The sequence below is a fragment of the Rhipicephalus microplus genome, chromosome X, assembly GCF_043290135.1.
Source record: "Rhipicephalus microplus isolate Deutch F79 chromosome X, USDA_Rmic, whole genome shotgun sequence".
NCBI classification, from domain to species: domain Eukaryota; kingdom Metazoa; phylum Arthropoda; class Arachnida; order Ixodida; family Ixodidae; genus Rhipicephalus; species Rhipicephalus microplus.
The window spans coordinates 224139999-224167673 of NC_134710.1; the positions used below are offsets into that span (position 1 = coordinate 224139999).

Sequence of the window (27675 nt, forward strand, 5' to 3'; positions counted from 1 at the left end):
ATGGTCGAAGTGGGTTTTCCGCAACAGTATTGGAAGTGAGCGCCCTGTGAGAGTTTACGGTGGCCAATTTCACCAGCATCCCCTCCTTCACTAAATATAATCAGCATGAATTCCTATAATTGTTTTTACAAAATGAACGGGAAGCTGTTGGTTCCGTAGCGTTTCAGCTGGTACTTACAAAAGGAACTTTAGGAATGTGTTTAGCTTAATTGAAAGTATATTCAAGTGAAACTGAGGAGGCCGCGTTAAAAACATTCCCGTGGCACCACAAGCGTTGGCGCTGGTTTAGGTGGTGTCACTTACTGAGTGCGTCGTGCAGCGCTATGCCTGCAGTTGCTGCTGTCCTTCTCGGCCATCAGCAACACGAGCGCCCTGCTGGATCGCTCTTCCAGCAAGGACACGGACGCCCAGCGGCTTCGCTGCTTGCACGGCATCCGGGTCATCTCGTACCTCTGGATCACGTTATGCCACAATTACGCCATTTTGGACCCTCACATCATGCGTGAGTACCAACGTGCAAGCACCATATTGATTCGTTTCTTCGCTTCACAGTGACGCTTGAGATGACAACTACACAAATCTGCCTGACAAGTGCCATGCTGGCACGGAGCACACGTGCGCAGTTCCATGGTTGTAGAGCTTGGAAGGCGACTTCGGGGATCTCGAGCATTTCATGCTTTTTATTGCGATAGAAATTATATGGACACTCTCAGCTGGATTTTGCCGCCGGCGTCACCATGCAATCACCGCACATCTATACGTATCTATATATAGATGGTTTCGGCGTTTGTAAACAAACTGGCCCGTGCTGAACGGCCTACCCCAGTAGACTTCTGGTGTGGCTCTTCCGGCAATGCCTTTACAATAGTTGCTGCGGTATTTTCGTGGTATGTTTGAGTCTGCTGCTCTATTATTTCTGGTACAATCCTTGGATGTGTCCGGAGCAACATCTAGCGGCTACGTGAAGGGGCTCGACGTAGCGCACGGCAGGTACAGGCACTGCCACTGCTGCAGGTAGCACGGCTGGCGTGGCCGATGGGTGCCGCGCAAAATATCCGTAGTGGTGTTCCGATGAGCGCGGCCTCCTGCTCCGTGTTACCGCTGATAGCGGTCGCGCCTACACAAATAGAAAATGCATAAATTGCAGAAGTTTGTCAGGGAGCGTAATTGGGCTGGTTGGTTCTGCATGTAGACGATGTTGATGCGCTTTGAAGACGTGGACCAAGAATCGACAGCGTGCACCTATCGGTTCCCTGTCCGCGTCTTCAAAGCGCATCCACATCGTCGGCATGCAAGAGAAGAGTTCATCAATTCAGCTTTTTGACTAGAACTGGAAACCTTCCGCCTGTTGAACCCCGAGCATATTTGTGTTTTCGTCTAAGCGCACAACCTCAAGATAAAACGTTTATTTCTGCGCTGTGTCACACCGGGTACTTTTTAAAGAGATCAGTGGTGATCGGAACTGCTCGCGATCAGAAGTGTTCGTGTGACTGAGAAATTATTAACTGCACTCATGTGATTACGTCAACTGGGGTCGCAGGGTCATGCGAACTATTATGGTTTACCACGAGTAAGCTATTCATGAATCAAACCTTTAAATTGAACCCACCTACACCTACAGTCCATGTCCACATTGAAAGATAAATTAGCTAGAATGCGTTGATGTTCATTAGCGGCAGAAATACAGGCGATGAGTCATTTGCTTGCACAGATGAAAGCCCACTCGCTGGCGTTGCTTTAAAAAAAATCTAATGCAACGACAACGAAACGTGGACACGGACACTACACTCTGTGGCGATTCATGTTAAGCGTGGCTATACTTTGTGTCCCGTGTTGTTTCGAAGAGTACACATCATTGATATCGCTCAAACTATAAAAAAACACCTTCGCAATGGATTTTCAGTGTTCATTTTCACATTTTGCTACCCATTTCAGGCATCAGTACACTTGACGGATTGATTGATTGATTGATTGATTGATTGATATATGGGGTTATGAGAGACGCCCTAGTGAAGGGCTCCGGTAATTTTGACCACATGGGGTTCTTTAACGTGCACCCAAATCTGAGCAAACGGGGTCAGTACACTTATCTGCCACGGGTGGAGGACAACGGTGACCGATGTGTTTTCGGTAACTGGCGGCCTTCGACTAGTCTAACGCCTGAGTATCGCCTCTTTGCCATTATTCAGCGTAGGTCTTTACAGTGCCGTTGATGACGTGGGCAGAACAAACCTATGTGCTCTCTTAGTGGGAATCCAGTTTTCTCGCCTGATCGCTGCAATGCACGCGCTCTTTCTATCGTCATCGGTCGGAAAACAGAACGTTTTGACTGGCATATAAAATTAATTCAGGCATGTAGACGGCATTCTAGCTTGAAACAGCTGTGCTCGAGTTGCCAGCGCCTAATCGGAATAACTTTATTCACATAAAACATCAGAACACAAGCAGCCGCGGTCAGCAACAAACGCTAAAACCGCGCAAAAACAAGCTAAACCGAAAGTTTCCAGAGGTGGTTTTCTGGTGAACGCACAATGTTGCCAGAGATAGAGAAGCTCTGGCGAAACCTTCTGGCTGGTGCACACCAGCGACTAGCAGCAGTCACGCGAACATTTGCGACTGGCGACCAAAAAGCAACTGATGTGGTGGTAGTGATTAGAATGAAGAGGAAAAAGGCACCTAATTTCTGTCTGCCTTCAGGCGACACGGCGCAGTGCCTTATAGGGGTGGGGGGAAGGAGGGATAAAAAGAATAGAAGGAAAGTAGAAGCAGAAGAAGACAGCCAACGAGAGGAAAAAAGAAGGAGATAGGAAAGTGGGGATCCGGTCGAAGAAGTCCAAGGGCGGGGTGCCACAATGCGAGAGCTACACGGCGTCAGGAGACCGCGGAGGGCGAACCAGTCGGCGGGAGCTACGCTGAAGTCGGAGATCGCGAGGGCACAACCGTCCAGCTTGAAATCCTGCGAGCGAATCCCAACTGATGTTCACACCGGCAGAGGCTGCATGCGAGCGACTGGAAGTCGCAATACCGGAGAATAACGTCTGGATCTCATTATCAGCGAAAACTCTGGAGATCGACGCCAATCAGCTGATCACCGCCAGCTGAGTGAGCGGAGCAAACCGAGCGCGCCGCATTTCTTGTTTTTATCTGTTCTCGCCAGCGCAATGAAAAAACAAACAACAAAAATTGAGCATCGCTGATTGGTTCCCGCAGCTTTGCGACTGCAGTCGCGCGACTGAAAAATCGGTCAGGCAGCGACTAGCCAAAGGAGTCGCTTTGCGACCGTTTGCGACCGTTTGCGACCTAGAAGTGTGGCAGCTTGGGCTAGTTGATATGGCATGACGATAGTTATAGCGCGAGAACAAAATGACGACACAGAGACAAGAAGGACATGAAGGACACGAGCGCTCATGTCCTTCGTCTCCTTCTTGTCTCTGTGTCATAGTTTTGTTCTCGCGCTATAATTAGCGTTTGCGACCGTCCACGACTATTTGCAACCAGTCGCAAATGGTCGCGCGACCACTACTAGTCGCCGGTGTGCACCATGCCGACACACCCAATTACGACGTGACCTAATTCAATTTGATGACCAGTGCCTGGAGTTAGACTAGTTTTTGTGTCCTAAAACATTGTTTATTAGACCTGTTTAATGAAATAACTTTTGAAGGAATGCAGATAGAAAATTCAATGAGAAAGATGTAGATCGGTTTGCAAAACGTCTGATTAGACAGTTTTGAACGTTATATCTAGTAATTATTTTTTATTTAAATAGAATATAAACGAAGGAGTTTTGTAACCGTTACTTGGCGACGGCTACCCCCTTTCTACTTGATTGGTACAAATAAAGAAAAAAAACAATAGCATAATACATATATGCAGTCCTACATGGGTGAGAGCAAAAGTTCTCCTATGGGCAGAACAAACACGTAGACGCCACGCTCACTTTTAACTTTTGTCTGCTCAGTAGTCGTCACAAATGTTCATTTCTTCGATGAAGTGTTGCAGCACCTTCATTGCTTTGCTATTTGTTTTAGATAGTCATGGACCTAGTATTTTACACTTTTCGGCTAACTACAAATGCCCGCAAAATACAAAAAAACCACGTGACAAACCCACTGGCGCGCCCACGCGCGCCTTGATTCTGGTGCTTTCTAATGCTCTGCTTAAGAATGATACTCTTCCCTCGCAACAGTTCATGACAGCGATAATCAGTCACAGTGGTTACGCTTTTGTGGCCGATAGCCAAACGTGTTCATTACAAAGCTGCCACCATTGTCGCGGCCCTGTCGAGAGAGCACAATCGGGCAAATGCTATGGTCGTTTGGATGTGAAACGTTACGAAACTCTAGAATCATCGTGTGCACTGGCACACGAGCTGGTTTGTCACGTGGTAATTTTTTGTACTTCGCGGGCATTAATAGTTAGCAGAAAGACACTAATAACTGCCATATGTAAAGTTTGAAACTGTCTAATCACACGTTTTGCAAACCAATCTACAACTTTCTCACTGAAATGTTTTATCCCTCTTTGTTCGCGCAAAAATTTGTTAATCAAACAGATCTAATTAACCAATAATTTAAAACACAAAAAATAGCCGACTAACTCTAGGCAATGGTCAGCAACATGCGTTTGGTCACGTCGTAATTGCTTGAATCAGAATATATTTAAACTCTGGGTAAATATACATGGGGCACACTGTATATGAAAACGCAAGAAAGGAAAATAATTCAGAAAAAGACTCCGAGGTGCGGAATGGAACGTGGGATTTTGAATCGTGAGTGCGAGGCGTTAACCACTGAGCCACGAAGGCGCACCTCCTTCAACGTCCAAACGGCAAGCTATTCATATCTACCTTTTACAGCTGGTGACGGGCACCTCGCGGGAACTATCGTATTTTTAGCATTACCAGCAAGCTGGTGCAATGAGCGCGCGTCGCCACATTGCCATGACACGGCGGTGCACACTCTCATCTCCCACGTGTACTTTGCCCCACGGAAAGGGAGCAGGGTGGACGCTAACGCACGTGCTTATCTCGCGGTGGGGACAATCGTACGTCTTGGCTGGCCTTGGGCTTCCACCAGAACAATTTCGCTTTAGTTACCGGGCGCACAAAGGTCACTGCAATCGTTGCACAGTCTCCGTTTGCGAAAAAGGCGAGGTTTTGAGACTTAGCGAAGTAACAACTGAGACGCTTATTCGCGTTCATCTGTACCTGTGAGTACGTTTCGTGCGTCATTTGTGCGTTAGAAATGTGGGGCACATTTCTATCTGCTTGCCATTCTGCGCGTGACTTGCCAAACTGATGCTGATAATGATGACGATGATGGTTCTTGGATCATTGGCACCTAGCCACTCTGGGGGATCGGCCATGAGTCGGGCAGATCATACATACTGGATTTATGATTAATATTTAGTAAAAGCTAAAATAATTATCAGATAATTTTAATGTAACGTTAGTTATGATTAATTGTAATCTTAAGTTGTACTATTTTGTGTAATCTCCCAAAGACTGAAGATCTTTCGACTAGGAACGCTGATTGAAGAATTGTTAGTAGTTGATAAACCTACCAAATCTATTCGAGTCGCATATAAACTTTTCGACAGCCTTGAAAACATTCCTGTCCGAGTGTCCCAGCGCAGAGGCCCCAAATGATAACAGAACGGCCGACGTAACTGGTAGACCACATTGCCGCAATATAATCTCAATACTACGTTTTTCGTGTAAGGAAAAACGTCAGAAGCTCAACAAGAAGTGTTCAATAGTTTCAAGTTCATTGCAATAGGAGCAAAAATGGGAGATTGCCAAACCCGCTCTGTGAATGTAAAAGATTTGGAATTCTACAACACATTCTGGTTATTGCAAATTCAGCTCGTCTTGCTGCACACCATTTCCTGCTCCAAGGGAACTGTAGGTGCAGAAAGTCCGCAGGTGAATGAAGACTTAAAGTAAACACAGATAATGCATACTTTTTGAACCTTGCCGCAGCAACTAACGCTATCACGTTCATTTCTTCGCCTTGGCGGCAAAGCTGTGAGATCTTTTTCGTTTGTTTGAGTCAGGAGAATGAAGGCGCTAGACATCATCGATGATGCTGTTGCGTTCATTTCTTCGCCTTTGCGGCAAAGGTGCGACTTCTTTTTTGTTTGTTTCAGTCAGGGGAATGAAGGCGCTGGACATCATTGACGAATTCGGCTTCACGGTCATCATTAACGGAATGCTTTCCGTTGAGACGTTCTTCCTCCTGAGGTGAGGAAGCAGTTGGCGTAATTGTGCTGTGTAGAACTAATGACCATGTACAACGCTAGTACTATGCAGTACATTCCTCTTCATGCAAAACTGCTGCGCTTTCGTTCTTATTTGTTCGAGCGCACATGAGAAAAAGGAGAAAGTTATTCGAAACGCTCTTTCGTCTGTGTCATTCATGTGGAGATAATAGCTCACCAGCTATTTCTGATCGCCCACTAATGAGTACGTCGATTTGATGGTCTGAAAAAGTTCGAACAAAGTTCGTAGGTGTGCGCGTGCGCAATGTTCCCCTTTAAGGGGCGAAGGCACAACACAGCGCCCTATCTCCCTGGCGTGGGTGACAAGGGGCGTGGGGCAGCATTCTACTCTCCTTGTGCGCGCACGCCTCCACTACTTGTCATATCAATAATTCAGCACTATATGTAATTGCATGAATATCTCCAAACGTATGTCGCGCTCACTATGAATTTTCAATATGAGTTTCTTCTGCTATGAATGATGAGATAAATTAACCACGTTTTTTTGTGAATGCAAAAAAGGGCTGCTGAATTGCATATTCTGAATTCGAAAGTGTCCGAGAATTTTTTCGTGTATCGTACAATTTATGCATTTGTTTTCGTAACTATTTTCAGCGGTTTCTTGCTTGCTTTCGGCATCTTGAAGGAAGTCAAAAGGAAGAAGTCGGTTTGGTTTCTTCTTCCTGTGACAGTAGTGATGAGGTACATAAGGTAGGTGAAGTCTTGACTCAAAGGAATGAAATCTGCAGAGCACCTGGTTGGCAGGGTTGTGTTCATATAGCGCATGTGTTGTTAGAACATTTTGTAGATTAACGCTCTGATATTTGCAGTGGATTATGAGGGACACTTTAGTCGAAGACTCTAAGTAATTTTGACGTGTGCCCAAGGCACAGCACATGAGCATTTTGGCCTTCTACTCCCATCTGTATGTGTGACCGTCGAGATCGAGAATCGAGCCCGTGACTTGTGCTCTGCAGCGTATGCAGTGTCGCAGCCAAGGAATCATCGCAGCTAAGGCATGGTGTTGGCCTCACTTTATAATGGTAGCATAAAACATGCACTGATAGGCATTACTTTCCCGCACTCCCATTTGTACTACAACCTGACCAACTAAAGATTGAGAAGGGTTTGAGGGATATCGGAAACTAGAAGAAAAAAAAAACCACTAAATGTGTGCCAATTTTTTTCTTTTATTTTAGAAATAGGTCGTTCATTGAAAAATAGGTCAGTGAAAGCATATCTCTGACTTAGTGTATCGGATAGGTAAGGCGATGATAGAGGGGATGTCAGCTGTATACGTTTGTATGTGCGTTCGGTTGCACATGTACTCTATAGGAGGGCCTGTTTGCTAACAAGCCCGTGATCCAAACTACATTGAAATTTTTTTTTATTTTACGTCCTTATTACGCTATAGCTGCTGCAAAGAAACTGCAAATGGATGGGGGTGCGCAAAAGGGTGTGCGAAGACCTGTTGGATCTTGTCATCACACTTAATTATTTAATTTGGCCAGTTTACCGATCCTTACAAACTATAGTCAATTTTTTAAGATTACTGCTTCGAGCTCTGTATGGACCTAATGTTATAAATAAAGGGTCCCTCTATTTGGGTTCGGATATCGAAGGCAGTGACCCTTAGTTCCTGCATAGCATTATCATTGCAAGTCGTTTATGTATCTTTGCTGAACTTCCGTCGATAGCCATGTTACTCTGGATACATACTATGTTAGGTGCACATACAAGGTGTTGAATATTGATTTATGCAGTCATGCATAACGTTCCACTGTCAAGAAAGCTTCCGAAACACTAACTCGCCAATGCAGCGGCCGTGACAGTGTACACTCGGCGTGACAACGCAATGAAATTTTGCTTTAAGTGGTATATTTGATGTAACAAAAGCGAATAATTGGGTGGAAATTGATTCCGAAAAGTACGCTGGATTTCAGGGAGTAAAATACCCTCCTTCTTTCTCTCTATACTTTTCTTGGCCACCCCTATTCACGAGTAGAATGAAAATATGCATCCAGCAGTGCACTTCAAGTTTACGCTTGAATACGTCACGAATGCAGCGAGCACGCACTGGCGCTAGATTGTCATCGCTGCTGTTAAGATCAGAACTCCTTGAGGGGCAAGTTGGTTCATTCTGTGCACGAAAATATTTGCGCTAACCTAAAAAAGGACACCATAAAGAAGACACATGAGCAGACTGAGCCCAAACTGTACCATTAGTATTTTGTGCTCAATCTGTTCATGCGTCTTCTTTGTGGTGTTTGTTGAGATGGCGAAAAGAGAACGTGCCTGTTGATTGCGGTGAAGGATTCTGGTGTCGCCACACAGCCCAGCGAAAAACTTGACAGCTCCACTGTGAAAAGAAATAAACAGAAAGTGTATATATGAGAGAAAATATATAGAATGGAAAACATAAACTTATATAAAAGAATATATATAGTTATAATAAATTATACTGATACAAACTGGCAAAGAACAAGCAGTACAGAAAAACTTTGAAATTTTGAATGCATGTCTTACAAATGTCAACCTTATACGACTATCGTAAAGCGTACGACATTTCCGCTGACGAGCATGTTTTCGTGCCCAGGCTGACGGTGCCCGGGGCGTTCCTGGTGGGCGTGTTCTTCCTCTACCCTCTGCTGGTGTCGGGACCCCTGGTGGACGACGTGGTTCAATACCTCGTCAACAACGTTTGCCGCCGCAACTGGTGGCACGTGCTGGTGCACGTGTCCAACCTTCAGCACCCGGTCGACGTGGTACGTGGAAACCACCTTGACATATATCGACCAGCTTCGGTACTAGTTCTGGCCTGTTTAAAAGATGCAGTTGTCTATTCGTTCAACATTAGGCGAGGCTTAATTGCTTTTCATGTGCAATCAGGCTTGTTCGTTGGGTGATATTTTGTGAAAAGCAGTGCCACAACAGCAATCTTCCTAATAGCGTGATGGTGTTAAAAGTGCCATTCAGTGCCTAGGGAATAGGGAGGAACGGGTGGCGCCCTCCTCAATCTTCTGGAGGGGGGTGCCATTTCTGACCCACACCTTTACTCAACCGTGTCTTTCACGCCATTTTAAATGCACAGGGTTACAGCTATACGTGTTTTTTGTGACCAAGGGCCCTTGATGCATTCAAATAAATCGCTACTTCCCACTTTCACTGCCGGTAAGCCGGGTATCAGTAGCAAGTCATTGTGAGAAGCACGCGGTCGTTTCGTTTTCGTATTCCATGACGGGGCTCAATATCTTTCGGACTCTACTACCGGAGGGGGGTGTCACAGCAGTGAATCATGCAGCCCCTCCTCCCTAACGCAGAACCCTGCGCATAGCTATGAGCATCAACAAAGCATGAAGCTCCACAGGTGAACCTATTGCCTTACGGGGCGTATTGGGTAGTTAGCCAACTCACAGAAGGGTAAATTATCGCACGGTGGGTATTTGGCAATTTCAAGCAGTTAAACAAGTTTAAAATGCTCTATGTTAATCGCACAGGCATTCCTTAAGTTTCCTGGTGCCTAGGTCAAGACACCAGCCGAGAAGCGAAGCCTGGTTATGAGAGAGCAATGCGAACGGGGTGCAATAACGCGGTCGCGTTCTACTCTTGAAGGCGAAGCTCAAGCGTCCTTCACTTTTTTTTTCTCGGGGGAAGGGGGGGGGTGTATCGTAACGGGTTACTGCGCAATTCCGCTTCGATAGTTAGTATAGGAATACCCGAAGCAAATTTTCATCATAGTCGTAACGTTCTCGATGCGCATATGCCTAACATGTGTGATGACCAGACTACAACTCGGTAGTTCCAACACAGCCATCCGATAATAATTATTTGGCTCGCATAAGCAGAGGAAATAGACCACCGTTATACAAGTGCATTGAGAATAGCGGCGCAACTTACCTGTCACTTTTACGTCATGCCTCGAGGTGCGACGCCTGCATAATATAGCAATTATTTCACTTACAGCGAAGTTGTTTATTATAAAATATTAATTCCGGCCTAAACTCAACAAAATGATACTTTTGGGGGTTCAACATCCGAAAACCACTATATGATTATGAGAGACGCCGTAGTGGAGGGCTCTGGAAATTTCGACCACCTGGGGTTATTTACCCTCACCTTAATTAAAGCACACTGGCCTCAAGTATATATATTTTCTCGCCTCTATAAAAAATGCGCTAAGGCACTCGCCTGCTGACCACCGTGGCGGGTCATTCAACAAAAATGAAACAAAATTTACATAGACGTTTCACCACATATGCGGCTAGCATCCTCAATATGCACTGACACCAAATAAGCGGAGGTTGCTTAGTGCTAGTCACATATGTCCTTGTAAATGTCCGGTGCCACAGTTGCTGTTGGATGCTGATTTGTCGCTACAGATTAACTACGTTTTCAAGACTCTTCTATTTTTTCTCACCTTCGTCACCTAGAAAAAAGCTGAAGGAAGCACACATACACAGCACATGTGCATCTGTTTTTCATTTAGTTTTCTGTCTCGTCTCAGCACGCTGTTCCACGCTCAGTAAGAAAACAACCTTTGAGTCGGTGGGAGTGGAATCCAGCACGTCTGCTTGACAAGCAGTTGTTTTAAGAGGAGCCGTGCCCTTGCTCCAACATTGCTTTGAAAAAGAAAACCACTATATGCATGTTATCTATGCAGTGCGAGGAGTATAATTAACACATGTTGCGTGGCGGACACGTAGAATCACATCAGATGTCAAAACATGTTAACTGAGCTGCGAGCGGTTAGTTTCAAAGCACCACCAATTATGAACCGCACTAGCATATCTAGTTACTATAGCAAACAACAGCATCAGAAACGTGTACAACGGTGCAGGAGGACATGTTGAGAACCCGTAGCGGGACTTTTTATTGCCTGACTTCCTTGTAGCACAACTCTAGATACTTCACCAACTCGCGTAAGAATGAAATATGTTGACGTGAGAACTTCGCTACTGTACTTAAAGTAGGAATTCCATGTTAGTTTGGAAGAGCCAGTTTACAGGCGCACAGATGTTCTTTTCCTTGAGGCACGCGTCTTAGGTGCACACCGCGAAGCGAAGCAGGCCAGTGATGGAGAAGGCATTGTGAATTGAGTCCCATTGCGCAGTATCATTCTACGCTTGAAGGCGAAGCTCAAGTGTCCTCGAAGTGTTATTTCATGCTTCGTAGATTTCATGCTTAACGAAAAAAAAGGTACTCAGCATACATTTGCACCGGTAATCCAGGGATATTTTAAACGAAATTGGCCCTAAAGCGAATATTAAGTGAGAGGTTTGGAGCAAAAGGCTGAAGACACACGGGCACTGAACTACATGTTTAATGAAGGACAGAATGGTAACACGCTGGGGCACAACGGGCAACGCTTGCATGCGCACAAAGAAGTGTCACATCACACTATAGCAACGCATGCAGTCCTTGGCCGTATCTGCTAGCGTCTGATATTGAACGCTGTCCAGAGAGTCGAGTAGAAATGGCAGGAGGAGTGGCTCTAGCTGCCATTAGTCAGGAAGCACCGAAGATGGGCACTGTAAGATGACTAACACCTCACATCCCACCCCCTTTTTGACAGCCAAGGCCCTGGTTGTGAAGGTCAGCACCGGAAAGCCTTGAAGCAGCACAGGGCTCGGGCTGGCGACGTTGGCATAGCTAAAAAGGTGGGGCTAGAAGTCGTAGTCGTCAAGCCATCTGGGTGGCTGAATAGGATGACGTGGACGACTAAAAGTATGCTGTATTGTGCAATCACAGGATATTCAATGCTGTCTGGGACTGCCGGCTGGTCTTCAGAACATAGTTATGAGCCGCAGGTAGCTTGGACGGGCATCGTTAAAGCCAGAGATAGTTGTGCATCATTTTGGCTAGCCGGAAAATCAGGTAGTGCAGCAAGAGGAGTTCACTGCTGGCTCACAATAGCTTGGTCGAAGTACGGCGGGCAGAATGGCTGTGGGTAATGCCATCTGTCAGGAGGCACGGAATATGGGCACTGCGGGATGGCTGCCACCGCTCATTACCATTTTATGTAACTGATCTTTGTTCATTAACTTATAATAGGCAGAATATAAGAATAGCCTATTGAGCAAACCACATGAAGGTAAACCATATATCTTTGGTCACATTCTTCTAATGTTGACCACTTTTTTTGAATCCTTGGTTCTAGTTACGTGAAATACCTGGTTATATACCCTTCAAGTTGCTGTTAAAGTATGTCACATAGAAGCCTCGATTTTCTGCACGAACGTGCATAATAATAATAATAATAATAATAATAATAATAATAATAATAATAATAATAATAATAATAATAATAATAATAATAATAATAATAATAATAATAATATTATTATTATTATTATTATTATTATTATTATTATTATTATTATTATTATTATTATTATTATTATTATTATTATTATTATTATTATTATTATTATTATTATTATTATTATTATTATTATTATTATTATTATTATTATTATGCCGCCGGCACACGCAAACCAAGGGTAAACCTCATAATCATCAGCCTCACTACGCCCATTGCAGGGCAAAGGCCTCTCCCATGATCCGCCAATCAACCCAGTCTTGTGCTTTCTGCTGCCAGGTTATACATGTAAGCGTTTTAATCTCATTGGCCCACCCAACTTTCTGTCTTCCCTTCGTGCGTTTGCCATCTCTAAGAATCTAGTCAGTTGCCCTTCATGACCAGTGGTTATTATGCCTACGTATTACATGAGCAGCCCATGTCAATTTCTTGTTCTTGATTTCAACTATGATATCTTTAACCTCGGTTTGTTCCCTGACAAACCATGGTCTCTTGTCTCTTAGCGTTACACCTATCATTTTTTTCCATCACTCGCTGCGCCGCTTTCAATGTCTCAATTAGAGTTGAACCCTTTTTGTAAGCTAGTTTCTGCTCCGTATGTAAGTAGCGGAAAGGTGCAACTGCTATATGCATTCCTCTTGAGGGTTGGTGGCTGATTACCTTTCATGATTTGAGAATGCTTGCCAAATGTGATCTACCATATTCTGATTATTCTAGTTTTTTTTTTCACTCTCAAGGATCAGTGCCGCGGCTACTACCTGCCCTAAATAGACATATTACTTTGCAACTTCAAGGATTGAGGTGGTGGAGAAGTTTTACAGAGAGCTGTACAGAAGCCAAAACAACCAAGACGATATCATAAGAATCAAAATTACAGAGGAATTTGACATCCTACCAGTAATGACAGGGGGAGCAAGGAAAGCCCTAAAAGAAATGCAAAGAGGCAAAGCCACTAGTGAGAATAAGGTAACAATGGACCTGCTGAAAGATGCCGAAGAAATTGTGTTAGAAAAACTGGCCACCTTATATACGGGAAGGGTACCAGAATCTTGGAAGAACGCCAACATCATTTTAATTGATAAAAAAGAAGACCTCAACGACTTGAAAAAATTACAGACCGATCAGCTTGCTGTCCATTTACTATTTATAAAAATAATAGCTGATAAACAAAGGCTACATTAGAGTTCAATCAACCAAAGGACCAAGCAATATATCTTACAGGATACTCTACATTAGACCGTATTCATACTATCAATCAGGTAATAGAGAAATGCGCGAAATACAACCAACCCTTATACATAGCTTTCATAGATTACAAGAAGGCGTTGGACTTTAGTCGAGACAGCAGCAGTAATGCAGGCACTGAGGAATCAGGGCATCGACGAACCCTATACGTAATTATACTGGAAGAAATCTACAGTGGATCCATAGCAACCATAGTTCTCCATGAAGAAAGCGACATAACCCCGATAAATAGGGGTGTAAGGCAGGGAGACACAATCTCTCCAGTGCTTTTCGCCGGGTGTTTACAGGAGGTTATCGGGGCTCTAGGTTGGGAAGGCCTATAGGGATAAGAGTTAATGGAGAGTGTCTTGGTAACCTGTGATTCGCTGATGACATTGCCTTGATGAGTAACTCAGGGGCCTAACTACAGCTCATTATTACTGAACTGGACACGGAAAGCAGAAGAGTGGGTATGAACGTTAATATTCACAAAAGTAAAGTAATGTGCATCACTCTTGGCAGAAAGCAGCACTTTGCGATAGGTGGAGAGACGCTGGAAGTGGTATAGGATAAACCTTTTGTCAGATAATTTTGTTCACTAACGTTAGTACCCGCACTAATGAGGTTTATAAATAACTAAGTAGTATGCTTGTCTTTCTTGCTCGTGCTTTCTTCTGCTAAGGGTGAGGTTAAACTGCGGGAAAAAAAATGAAGGTGGAAGGTACGAGCAAGACATTACGGGGGGCACATGTCTAGTCACATCTCCATTCCGCTGTCCTCCTTGTTTTCGTGCTTTTTTATACTCATTCAGAGTATTCAGCTAACTACCCGTAAGAACGTCCTACTAAAGTATGTTTCATGCACTGTTTACACTGAATAATAACATAGCAACTGTCATGGTAGTAATATAGCTACATTTGTAGTTCCACTTCCTTGTAGGTAGTAACTGTATGTAGTACAGTTACCAACTTGGTAATTACCACCTGCCGTTGTTACATAGGTACATGATGAATGTTGTGACAACTGCTTACTACTTTAAAGTTAGTAAATACTGCTTTCTGATCGGATGCGCAAGAAAGAGCGAGGGTTCTAAGCTGCTAAAGAAAAGAAATTCGGCCTTGTTTGTAAGACATGGAACGATGTTTAGCATGTAGTCACTGTGTGAGGGACGATCTCTGGAGGCAGTCCTCCCGCCTATAGGATGCATGAATAGGCCCCTTGCTCGTCCAAGTGTCGGTCACCGAGACCTTAATTAAGAAATACCACCACGCTACTCAAGATTATTGTTCTAACCATGTGTTGCAACACTGATGTGGCTCGGAAAAAAAAGAGATAGATATTGTGACTTGCACAAAATTTCACATAACATAAAATGGTAGGCGTCGCGTGCCAATGTGCATGTAGTTTTCATCATCTCATGATTTTCTTGTCGGAAAAAGAATGGTGTTTTTTTTTAATGTGAAGCTTGTGTTTCGCTTGTCATGTAAAAAACGGCATAATTGGGAAAACGCATTTCTCTGCGCATGACATCAGGGTGCAGCATGTGCACACCATCACCACATATATTCGTGCTTCAATAAATATAATACTTTTTTGTTGTTATTGAAAGTTAGCGCACGGGTTGTGCCCTCATGTTTTGTATGTCTTGGCTTGCACTGACAACCGTTTCACATTCTCAGCTCTGCGAGCCTATTTGCTTGCAAGGTTACGAGCAGCGCGTGGCGATTGCAAGCGAAAGAACGGAATGACAACATGTGCAGCTTGCATATGCCTTGCGCACACATTTTCCATCATCAGCGTCAAGCCCCACATTCAGAATCTTTAACTGAGCCTCAGATTTACATGAACTCCAGCTGGCTGCTGGTGGCTCTGAAAGCCGTCCCATGATCGTATTGTACGAGGATTCTTCTCTCATTTCTTCATTGGCTCCGACGCTTCTCGTACATGCCATGTGTCACCGAGCTGACCTCCGGAACTGATGACAATATTAATAACAATAATTGCTGGGGTTTAACGTCTCGAAACCACGATGTGAATATGAAGGACGCAGTAGTGGAGGGCTGCAAAAATTTCGACCACCTGGCGTTCTTTGATGTACACCTACATCTATGTACACAGGCCGCAAGCATTTTGGCCTCCATCGAAAATGGGGTTAGTGCAGCCGGGATTCAATCCCGCGACTTGCGGATCAGTAGTCAAGCACCATAAACAGTATAGACCACCGCAGTGGATTGATGCAATAAGTAAATAGGAAAAGGATATATAGATCACAAAAACTTTTTTTTTATTCTGGTCTTATTCACGTCGTGAGAGCTGAAAGGTTTGCAGAGAAAAGTGATTGGCCACTTTGAAGGTTCACAATAGAAGCTTTGATCAATCGCAGAGGTGTACGCTTGTGATTTACTTAGTTTGCATAATCGTCATTGTCTGCTACGTGACATTTACTAACATTGTTCTTTTTTTAAACTTCAGTGCCTGCCGACACTATGGTACATCGCATGTGATTACCAGCTTTTCTTGGCAACCATCCTGCTTGTGTTCCTTCTAGCCAAGTGAGTTCGGGACTTTTTGTTTTGAAGTATTTATTTAAAAATTTATCCCTGTATAAAGAATTAGTTTTGTGTGTGTGCGCACTTCACTTGATGTCTTTGTGCATAACTTTTTCAAGGAGCGTCCTACATAGTTCAGAAGCCTCGTGATTGTTTTAAATATTTATTTGATTTACTCATACGTAGCGTCTGTTTTGTATCTAGAACAGTGAAAACGATTCGGAGCATGTGAAATAAACAAAAATTTAGAGCAGTCTAACGTAATATAGGCACAACATAAGGGGCCAAAAACAGCCTCATACTGAACGCTTACGCAGGACAAAATATTTCTTATGACACTACTGGGCAGCCAAAGAAACTATGATCTCATTATGACTCGCTAAATGCGATGATTCTCAAACTGATATCACGCTTCTAAGCCAGAAGGCACTGGCAGCAGCAGTGAAAAAGGTGTTGCTTTTGCATTATCAGAGTTGTGAACGCTTTGAATGCCAGCAGTAAAATCTCAAAAGTAAGAGTGATTCCCAATAATCTTGCAGAAAATAGAAAACCCAAGAATCGTATTGTTTTATCAATATTTTAGATGATCTTGAAGTAAACTCTTTGCCTGAATGTTTATTGCTCTACAAAAGTTAGTTCTTTTTATGTTTCTGTATCGCGAGTGGAAAAAAAATGGTATACGTAAGACTGTCTGGGTAGACGAAATATTTCCTTAGCTCAAGCGTGAATAACGTGTTCGTCTTGCATGTGCACTAAATTTGTGCATTGAGGGATATTTTTTTATGTTACTGTAGAAAAATTAGTCAGGAATTTCCTGGCACTTCACTAAGACGTAATTTAATGGAGGCGCATCATAGATTGCATTGGTGAGTGGTTATGTTGGTCTATAAATCAGCTTCACTGCTAATAGTTTTACACCTTTCAATTTCTTTAGTTCTTCGCTAGCATAGGGAAACGAAGCGTTAGCCACGTAGTCCATCCAGATATTATCAACTGGCAGGAATTTTGCTATAGCTATGGTGCCAGCATAGCGTATCCTTGGCAAAAAGTAATAATGTAAATACATAGCACGTGCAGCAATTCGACGTGAAATCATAAAATATGTTTGAACAAAGTTACTTATGTTGTCTTACTACGATGCGAAGTGCACCATTTAGAGCATATAAAAATTAATGCTTTTCAATGAACGCCTGTGAGACAGAATTTTGTTTCTGGAAAGTTCATTTGCTAGGCCTTACGTCATTCGGAGATCACTTGGAAGGGGTTGTTAAGTAAAAGATCATCAGAAGCACAGTGGTTGGGATGTTTTTTTTATTATTATTACAGAGTCACGTAGACATGAATGTAAACATTCGACAGGTCTGTCTGGTTGGGTATGAAACTGGGAGATGATTTAGACTCCAACCAAAAGTTTTGAAGAAACCCAACGTTTCAAACCAAGTTGGTTTCGAAACATCGGGTTTCTTCAAAACTTTTGATTGGAGTCTAAATCATCTCCCAGTCACGTAGACAATATGATGGTACTTTCCTGAAAAGTCTCATTCACAAGTTTAAGGCATACTGCGGGGTGGTCGGTGTATAACACTACTTTGTCCGCTTTAATTGTATTATTAGGCACACCTTAGAGAATCGTGATGCCTTTTTTCTTAGTAATTATCATAGATTTAGAGTAATAAACTTGATACCTATTTAATTTTGCCTATAAAACAATTTGTGTACTGATGTGTTTATTACACTGTAGACCCTTAGCTAAAGCTTTCTTGTAATAATGATATGTGACTCTCATTAAGAAACACAGTTGTACCACGAAACTGCAAGTTTCTAATGACTCAGTGTTCGAGTCGCTTTGCAACGTTAAACCCTTTAGATAAATCATCTGTGAAGTTTTTTTTTTTTTTGTATATATACCAGCCTGGAATCAAACTTTCTGGAATGCCAGGTTAAAAAATCAAAAAGCAGTCACAATGTGTTTCTGAAGTAATCGCAGTCGTATTTCATTGCGAGCAAGCAGCTGGTCTAGCTTATTCGCCCCTTCACGAGTAACTGCAGCACGTTGGGCTTGCTGAAGTAGTTGACCCAATAACATTACTTATGATACACGCTGTTGAAAACAACAGTTTGCTGGTGTCGCTTTTTTTTTCTTCTTGTATTCTGCAAAATAGCATCGCTCTCTCGCTAACTCCGATCGCAGGAAACCAATGGCCGGCGCAGTCTGCTTGGCTGCCGTCGCACTGAGTGCCTGCGTCGCTGTGGGTGTCCAGCACTATGTCAGTGCTTTTGAGCCCCTGCCTTACACGTACATCAGCGATTTGAAGTAAGTTCCACATCATGCTTGTTCTGACTTGCCAGCCGGATGGGTTTTCCTGCACATTTAATTGTCCGTGTTCCCCAGCTCCGCGGGAACAGTCTCCCTTGTTTGGTCACACAATGGACAGTCCTTGTTCTACTATTCTAGTAAAATCCACTAGTGAAGTGAAGCCACTATTCGAGTGAAAATATCTTAAGTCTAGCCCGTGGCTCCTTTGTCTGTGTGAAGATCAAATGAGATTGTTGCTGTGATTAATCAGTCCCTTCTGTATATTTCGGACCTTCTGGAACAGATGTTTGGTCGGCAGGTTTGCACGAAGGATTATTTTAATGAAACAGAAAAATAAAAGTAAGGAGGCAGAGCAGAACATGTGCACGCAACCTATGCACATGATAAAAAAACTACAGGCTTGTAACACCATCATGCCTTATCCAAGTAAGTCAACTCGTGATCGAGGAACGTTATGGGTGGCGTGCTACTAGACGTGTCGATGTTCTTGCAGAGAATGAAAGGTTCCTCTATTTCTCTTATGCGAAAATCAGTTAGTTTAAAAACAGTGCTGTTAAGCCTTCTTCAGTGTTTTCAGTCTTCAGCACCGTCTCAAAATGAGTCCAAATCAACTAGGTCAACTCTCCACTTCGTTGCACGAATGCCTTAGCATGCACAAGCCTGTACAAGCCCGACAGCATGTTCAGCCACAAGGAATTCTGCCTGAACTTATTAACCAGACTTTTACATAGAAATTGTTTGATTATATGTGGGGTTTAACGTCCCAAAACCACCATATAGTTATGAGAGACGCCGTAGTGGAGGGCTCCGGAAATTTAGACCACTTGGGGTTTTTTAAAGTGCACCCAAATCTGAGCACACGGGCTTACAGCATTTTTGCCTCTATCGAAAATGCAGCCACCCAACCAGGATTCGATCCCGCGATCTGCGGGTCAGCAGCCGAGTATTTAGAGCCACTAGACTATCGTGGCGGGGCACATACAAGTTGTTTTCAGACATAAGCGTGTACTGTCGGCGCCAAATGAAACCCAAACAGCGGCAAGCCATCCGGATATCATCATGGAAAGTGCTGCCAAACAGGGTGTATGTGTGTGGCATTGGTGATAACTGGAATGCCTGCCGCTGTTCAGGTTTTATTTGACGCCGCATTGTGACATTTACTCTGGCCTAAAATTGTAATAATATCAGAGTGGGCTATCCGAAGTAGTAATTGGGTTGTCCAACCGTCCTCAGCCCACATGAAAATCTTGACATTAGTAAACGACCATAAAGGTCTCGTGTGTATTTATGGTGTCTGTCTGCTGACCCGGATGTCGCGGGATCGAATCCCAGATGCGGCGGCTGCATTTTTGATACAGGTGAACATGTTTGAGGCCCGCGTACTTAGATATACATGCGTGTTGAAGAACCTCAGGAGGTTGAAATTTCCCGAACCCTCGAATACGGCATGCTCGTAATCATATTGTGGTTTCAGGATGTTAAACGTGTTGAATCATTATTATCTATAACATATACATTTTGTATGTTCATGCAGACTTGCGCATGTCAGATCAGATCCCGCTCCCCAAAAAAGTTATGGCTACGCTCTAGGTGTCCATGTAAGGAGACAAAATATGACGGAAGAAAAGGCAAATCATAAAACGAAGCTAGTATACGCAGGTAATGTGAGAGTATGTCTAGCCACAATGGCGAGGGTATTTATTGACTGTGATCACCCTGAGGTGATGACACTCCTGGCGACGAGGATGACACTGACTACGGTGGCGTTGTGATACAGCCTGTTGATCTTGGACCGATCAAGAATGTCGGTCCGATCAAGGAAGATCAAGAATCTTGGATCAGGAATCTTGGATCAAGGAAGATCAAGAATCTTGGACCGATCAAGAATACCGAAGGCATAGCAGTGTCATGCAGTATAGCAAAACGACGTAATGCATGCACCTATGAAACCATCTGAGACAAATTAAGAGAGTATTCTGGTTGTTAATGACTCGCTTCATGCACATGTCTGTGGGTTTAATGATCACCTGGTTCATCCGAGGGGAAAATTTCGACTGAAATTCCACTGCCTGAATCATTTATTGAAAAATGCCCGTGCAGGCGCAAACTTGATGGTCAAAACAAAGAACAATTTGGATCTAAGGGGGCAGTCAGGATGACTAAATAGGAGGCATATTCAGCTGCGTGTTCAGCCACGCGTACATTTAGTATCCTGAGACAGTGCAGGCAGTCGCATAGATTTCGCGTTAATTTACGAACGCTTGCCGAGATGCGGTCAGCTTGGCTGCTATGTGATGGTGAAACTAAATGTACGCACATTTACCCCCCACTCAATCAACTTCCTAAACGGAGTGAGAAATGCGTTCTACGTTCATGCTCGCACGATCGTGCTGCATACGCGCTCTACGGTTGCTTATACACGTTCGTGGAAAAATCGCTATAGCATACGCAGGTCTGACCGGAGTGGATCGTAACGCTGAAGTAAAAATACCAATACTTAATGGCAGGGTCACAGACCTTCAATTGCGACTTGGGCTATATAGCACTGATGTGGTTTTACGTTAGTTTAGCAATATGTGTACTTGCAGCATTACTTGTGGACATAATTACAGCTTATTGCAGATCAATTAATGTCACCTATAATTTATCGATTAAAAAATTGTCAGTTATTGATACCTTATCGTTATTTTGCTAAAAACAAATCGATGATAGAATCAAAATCCTATAGCTATACATCTAAGAAAATTCATTTAGACACCTCTTGTAGTTAGCACTTGTTCCCTTAACAGTCCCATTTAATTTTCCGCAGTTTGTTTTTCAAAGGACACGGGGCAATGTACCTGTGGCCGACGGGCCATGTGACATCTTTCGTGGTTGGAGTCCTCACGGCGTTCTGTTTCCACAGGTACAGACATGTGAGGTTCGGAAAGGTACGTACGCGTGTTCATAAATTGACGAGAGTACTTGCGACATTTTATTTTTGCCTATTGTGTAATATATTAAGCGTTACCTTAGTAGAACATCTGGCATGGGTTGCATTAAGTATCGGCGTGGCCACAAAAAACAATGCAAATGCGAATTCGATATGGTTTGTAAACCACTCTTCATACTCCTACATGACTATCGATAGGCGATTAGCAAAGAACGACAAACTAGCACCATTTTACGAATGTCACAATACTCCACTGTGCGATAACTCGATACTTCCTCGACAGCTACAGTGCGACAGTATGTAATAAACATTTCAAACGGGGACCGGTGAGGCACATGCAGACTGAGAACTAGCATTATTTATTCCAGTTTGTATGTTACTAACCCCCTGGTAACATAAAATATTAAGCAAACAGACATAGTTGAGATGTCGTTTTCTTGTAGTTACGATTTTGTTTTGCGTGACGTACAGATGAGCCCTAACACTTACGCATGGTTTTCGCTGGCCCTGTAGCACCTTTCGAAATGTTTGACAAATGTGACACAGCCTTTGGGGTAGCATCAAAGTCTTGTATTAAAAGTTTAAGAAAGAATCTTGAGGATTGAGTACATTAATGCATATAAAAAATTACGTTTTCCCTAACCGCAAAGGCAGATGGAAATTAAGGTTAACCGTATGATAAGCTGAGATGCATGCTGAAAACACCTATTATTGCTATAGTCCATTACACCTATGAATAGCCTAAGTTTCGAAAAGTAACGAAGATTTTTTAATCGTAGTTTGTGGCCTCAAAGGTAAATAAGTGATAGTTATAGCAAGATATTAGACCTCCCCCAGTTGGCAACACAAACTGCAAATAATTCCTCGTGGCCTCCATCTCGCTTTAATTCGTCGTGACACGGCTGCACGCTGCACTGCACTTCGATAAGTCTCAGCGCTGCCGCATTGTCACCCGGGTTGTAAGCCACCAGACTGGCAACAAAACCAGGCTGCAAGCCCGAAATATTGCTCCGTTACCCTTGCAGATGAGTGTAGCACCCAATGCTGGTGCTAGTTCAATTTGTGGCATTTTTGTGTCTTTATTCGTCCTTTTGTCGACATCCCACAATTGCCTTGGAAACAGTTTAAATTGAAACAGGGACGGGCAAAGCTGTCGTCCTTTGAAGGTTACTTCTCTTACTTCAGCACACTCAAATGCAAGCAACCAACCGATGCTGTAAACGTAATGCAATAAGCGCTGTAGACACAGAGTGCAGGCTTCGTATATTCCTCTCCACGCAATAGAATTGACATTAAGGAATGCTGTGAGCCTAGCAATGCGAACACTTGTTCTCTAAGTTCAAGTAACCTTAGCATTTTTCATTGGGTGAAATCTATGAATAAATTGTTCGTTTTTGTTCAAAACAAACGATTTGAGGTCAGCGTGCTTGTTTGTTTACATGCAGGCGGCCTACACCGTGTGCTGGACACTTAGCGTGGTGGCTGCTCTGACGGTACTGTATTCGGTGTTCGACTGGAACAGTCGGGGCTCGTACGTGTTGGCCTGGGTGTCCACGTACGCCGGCCTCCACCGGCTTGCCTGGGGACTCGCTGTCAGCTGGGTCGTGTTCGTCTGCGCCACTGGGCAGGCCGGTGCGTCCTCGCCATCACTACACAGCTTCTTTCGCGTGTAATAACACTGGTATGGGGTCATGAATAACTAAAGAACGTGATAAAATGCCGCTTCATATTTATTTTGAAACTGTTATGATTATTCAGCAAAGTCCACTCAAATATTGCTCAGCTATGACATGTATAAAATAAGGGCTCAGCTTCGGTTGCATAACCATTTGCGACCGGTGACCGAAAAGAGGTTCAAGCTGGTTCTCGTAGCCATGCGATCGTGAGCCGTACCCATCGCCAAGCCATTTGCTCGCAGCGCCATTCCTTCTCAAAATAAGCCAATGTCTTATTCCTGCGCATCTGATTGGTTCAGGGTAGACGCTACAGCAGTCACGCGACTCAAACATCGAACAGCGAGTGACTGAGCAGCAGCAGTCGCTTTCTGGCCAAAGCGACTATTGACTTCGCAACTAACTTGGTTGCAGGTGCAAACAAGCCTTTAGGAAGTTGCAAGACGATACTGGGTATAATTACAATAGTATAGCCACCATGTATTATATGTGTCAATATATAGATTAGAAGTTGATGCATTCGAACTGCAGAGCGTGCACCTTTGTGCTTACAGTTTGAATTCTTCAAACCAAGACATGAAACGAATATCACGTATCTATATATAAACACAAATGTACTCATACTGGCATGGTCACCTATTTCAGTAATGATTAACTTCAACAAAACTCTTTGTGATGAGTCGTTTTCCCGAAAATCTCCACATTTGTGGTACATCTTAAGTTGTCACGTGTTCTCAGAGTAAGGGGCACTCACTCGGATCTGAATTTGCATGTATTCGGCGCGAATTAACTCGCCGCCATTTATTCCTGCAGCGCTTGTGAACCGGCTCCTTTCTCTGGATGTGTTCGTCCCCCTCAGCCGGCTCACGTATTGTGGATATCTCGTCCAAATGCTAGTAATCTCAACGAGGCTGGTCACTCTCAGGCATTCGGTATACTTCACGCACTGGCTCATGGTTAGTACGCCCCTTTTTGTTATTGTTGTTGTCGTCGTCGTCATCGTCGTCATGCAACGTTTGAGCTTTTCTCATCGCGTTCGTATAGTACACGAGCAATCGCGAGTTTTGCCGAGACATCGAGTGGTGACTTTTGTTTCTTACTGTGACAGTTTTGCTTGCAATCGCATAAAATATCTGGCAGAGAGCCAGCAGACAGGAGGACTACTTTATTTGTATAAATCAGCATGGACAGAAAATATGACGATGAACTATGTGCTAGTCTATGCGAAGCGTTAATTTCACGGGAATTTCATTCATCCAAATAAAATAACTAAAATTACTTCAAGGCATGTAATTACCAACATTTGTCTTGTGCCGCTCTGACCCACTGAAATATAACGTATTTTAGCATAAAAATCTCAAGAAACGCAGAATTTTAAACTTACCAAAAATCCTAATGATCTGCTATTAAAAAAAAAAAGACTTGCTTTGCGGCTAAATGTCTTGCAATAAAAAAATAATGATAACGCAGAACAAGAGCTCTCTTAAACGGAAAACAAGAACAGCAGTGAGTACAGTCTGCTCGGTTTGACTCTGTTGCTCGTAACTTCTTTAGAACTTGTTTTCTTAATGCTTTGGGTTAAATATGTGTGATTTTTCCGGAATTGAAGCTATACAGTTGATTCACAGGACAGTCCTCACCACTTACCGCGGTAGCCCAGTTTCACTGGCGTTGTTGTATACTGAGCTCAAGTTATCGGGCTCAATCACAACCACAGTGATCGCGATTTGGGTCGAAAATACGAAACCTTGTTTTGCGCAGATCTAGGTGCACGTTTAATAGTAATTTGACGTCTTCATATTCCCATGACTTGAACAACTAAAAGCCTCAGAATATGCATTATACATGACTCCTCAATGCACAATACTGCATTTTTTTACCAGAATAAGTGAAACGATTCACATTTACCGCAAAGATGATGGCGTATGTCTAAAAAATCGCGACACCCCCTGATCTTTATTCCAAGGGGTTATGCCGTGCGAGCTCACTGGCTGCACACTTAGTCGTTGGTTATACGTACCATAAAAATGTTAGTTAAAACATTGACTAGTTAATTCAAGTTAACCTGATAATAATCAGTGGGATCACGGATATCGGACACAAGCAAGAGTTCTCTTCCCCTCCCCCTGCCCCGCCTTTTTTTGCTTTTTTTAGAAACCCTCAAATTTGAAAATTTTCGGGAGTTATATGCACGCATGCGCCGCTAAAAGTGCCAACGTTCTTCGCGGCTCTTCCATGCAGGTGCGGGACTACTTGGGCCACCTGGTACTCATCTACATGTTCGCGTACCTGATGTACCTACTGTGCGAGTGTCCCACGGTCAAGCTGAGCAAGATGGCCCTGAACGGGCTCACGCATGCTTCCAGTAAAGACACACGCAAGGATACGAAGAGTTCGGTCTCGCAAAATCGTCTTTAGCGCCTCACTCGCCCCTACCCTTGCTGCAGTATTCTCAACTTTTACTGACCTAGGCGCTGCCGAATGGTGACTGCCAGAAGCTCTGCAGATTGATTTGCCAGAGCTGCTTTCGGCGGCAGGCGATGGCGCTTGTTTTGTGCAGTTTGAGGTCATTTCCCTACCTCGATAGCGTGGCACTTCGAATTCCTGAAGTTGAATGCAAAGTAAAAAAAGAAAGCCACGGAGTTCGCCGCGTACCTCAGCGTTTTTAACTCTTTTGCTACCGGGCGAAAATGGTTGTTTTTCATATGTCTCAGTAAGATCGTTTTTGCTAGTTGGAAAAGTGCTCCAGCATGCATCACAGCATACCAAAATTTGCACAATTAAACGTTTTATTCAAAAATATATGTTGCAGAGCAACGAAAATATTTTATAATCAATAAAAATGTGAAAATTGTGGAATTTTTTATTGCCAGATGGTAAAAAGTGCAATAAAGAACACTATATAAGCAAAAATATTCAAAAGGAAAATTGAGAATATATATTTTGTAAATAAATGACCCAGAAACAGTGAGAAAAATAACAAATGTTGTGCAAATTGTTCCTCTTCACATAGATAAAGAAAATGAGAACCGAGGTGCTGCCCCATTGCTCATGCCATGCGGGGAAGCATTGCATAGTTTTTCCTGAGATAAGTTTACTCATACTCTTTTCTCAGTATATTTTGTTGTCTTGTGATAAGAGTCTCCAAGTATTTCAATATAGATAGAAACCCGTGATGTAAATAATTTCTCTATACATGAAGTGTCAGATGAATTTCTATATTTCATCTAGTGTCACCTCATTTCATGAGCCTCCTTACTCCGCATAGGTTGGCGTTCCCATATATGCATCCAAGCTTTTTTTTTTTTGTTTTTGCACATAACGTATTAAAAATAAATATCGCGTGCAGTTCCGAAAGGTTTAGCACTCCTCCGTAGTCAGGGCAAAGAAGTGCTCCGGGAGCCTTCTTGTAGTTAGGAGAAGCTCTGCAGCCAGCCTCAGCGAAGAATGGACCATGCACGTAATCAGAGTAGCTATAAGATTATGCACAAAGGTCAGAAGCTATACGTAGTTCTGGCGGAGGAGACAACTTTACGATGTATGCAGGAGAAACCGATGAACGGCTGCGGATGTCTCAGGCTGACGCAAAACATCATCGCCATAATACTTCAAGCTGAGCTGCTGCCATCTTCGAACTCTAAGCTCGTCCTCACTCAATTCAGGTGGGCTAACATGTGACGAGCGCATGAGTTTTGCAGCGCTGGTGCACACCCATGTGTGCGTGACGATGGCCTCATAGGAGTGACTCGTGACACTAGATGCAACCTTTTGTCTGATATGACAATGCAAGCGAAACTAAATCTTCTGGAAACGGTCATAGGAGGCCACTTCGACACTTTAGAAACGTGGCAGACCTTCGCAAATATGTTTTGTAGAACAAATTTTTCCTGAATCTAAGGAACAGCGCTCTATTGAATATCTGGCATATTATTATAGAAATTATTACTGTTAACGTTGTCAAATTGCGAAGCTGACACTTTACTTTGATATTAGGCTAGAAAATGTTTTTTTTTTCACTACAGAACTTCGATGTTACTGTACCATAATTTTGAGAGGCATGCACTTCTGTCAAGTTCGCCAGCCTATAGTTTACTTTTCGAACAATACACGCACATTGGTCCAATCAAAGGTCTATCGAAAATCACTATGTTGCCGAAACGGGCAAATTCAAATCAATTCTGAATGTTGAGTGCCTGAACTAACTACTAGAAAGTGCTCAGTACACGAGAAACAGATTTAACATGCAAAAATTGATGATCCAAAAGCGTCGATCATTGGTAATTGATTTCAATAGGCGTGGTAATGAAAGTGTTAAACGGGCTAAACTTGGCTAGCAAGAATCCAAAATCCATGAATTCATACAGCACCCAAGGCGCACGTGTGCAAGTACTTCTGCGATT

The 27675-nt window shown here is 43.3% G+C and overlaps 1 protein-coding gene across 1 annotated transcript; it reads left to right on the forward strand.

Moving 5' to 3' along the window:
* On the forward strand, window positions 1-25693 carry LOC142775187 (nose resistant to fluoxetine protein 6-like). Its single transcript, XM_075876531.1, has 9 exons — window positions 1-9; window positions 334-502; window positions 6151-6244; window positions 8858-9026; window positions 16277-16356; window positions 18545-18667; window positions 18890-18968; window positions 23048-23230; window positions 25517-25693. The coding sequence occupies exons 1-9, from the start codon at window positions 1-3 to the stop codon at window positions 25691-25693; spliced, it is 1083 nt and encodes a 360-aa protein (XP_075732646.1).
* Window positions 25694-27675: the final 1982 nt, after the last annotated feature.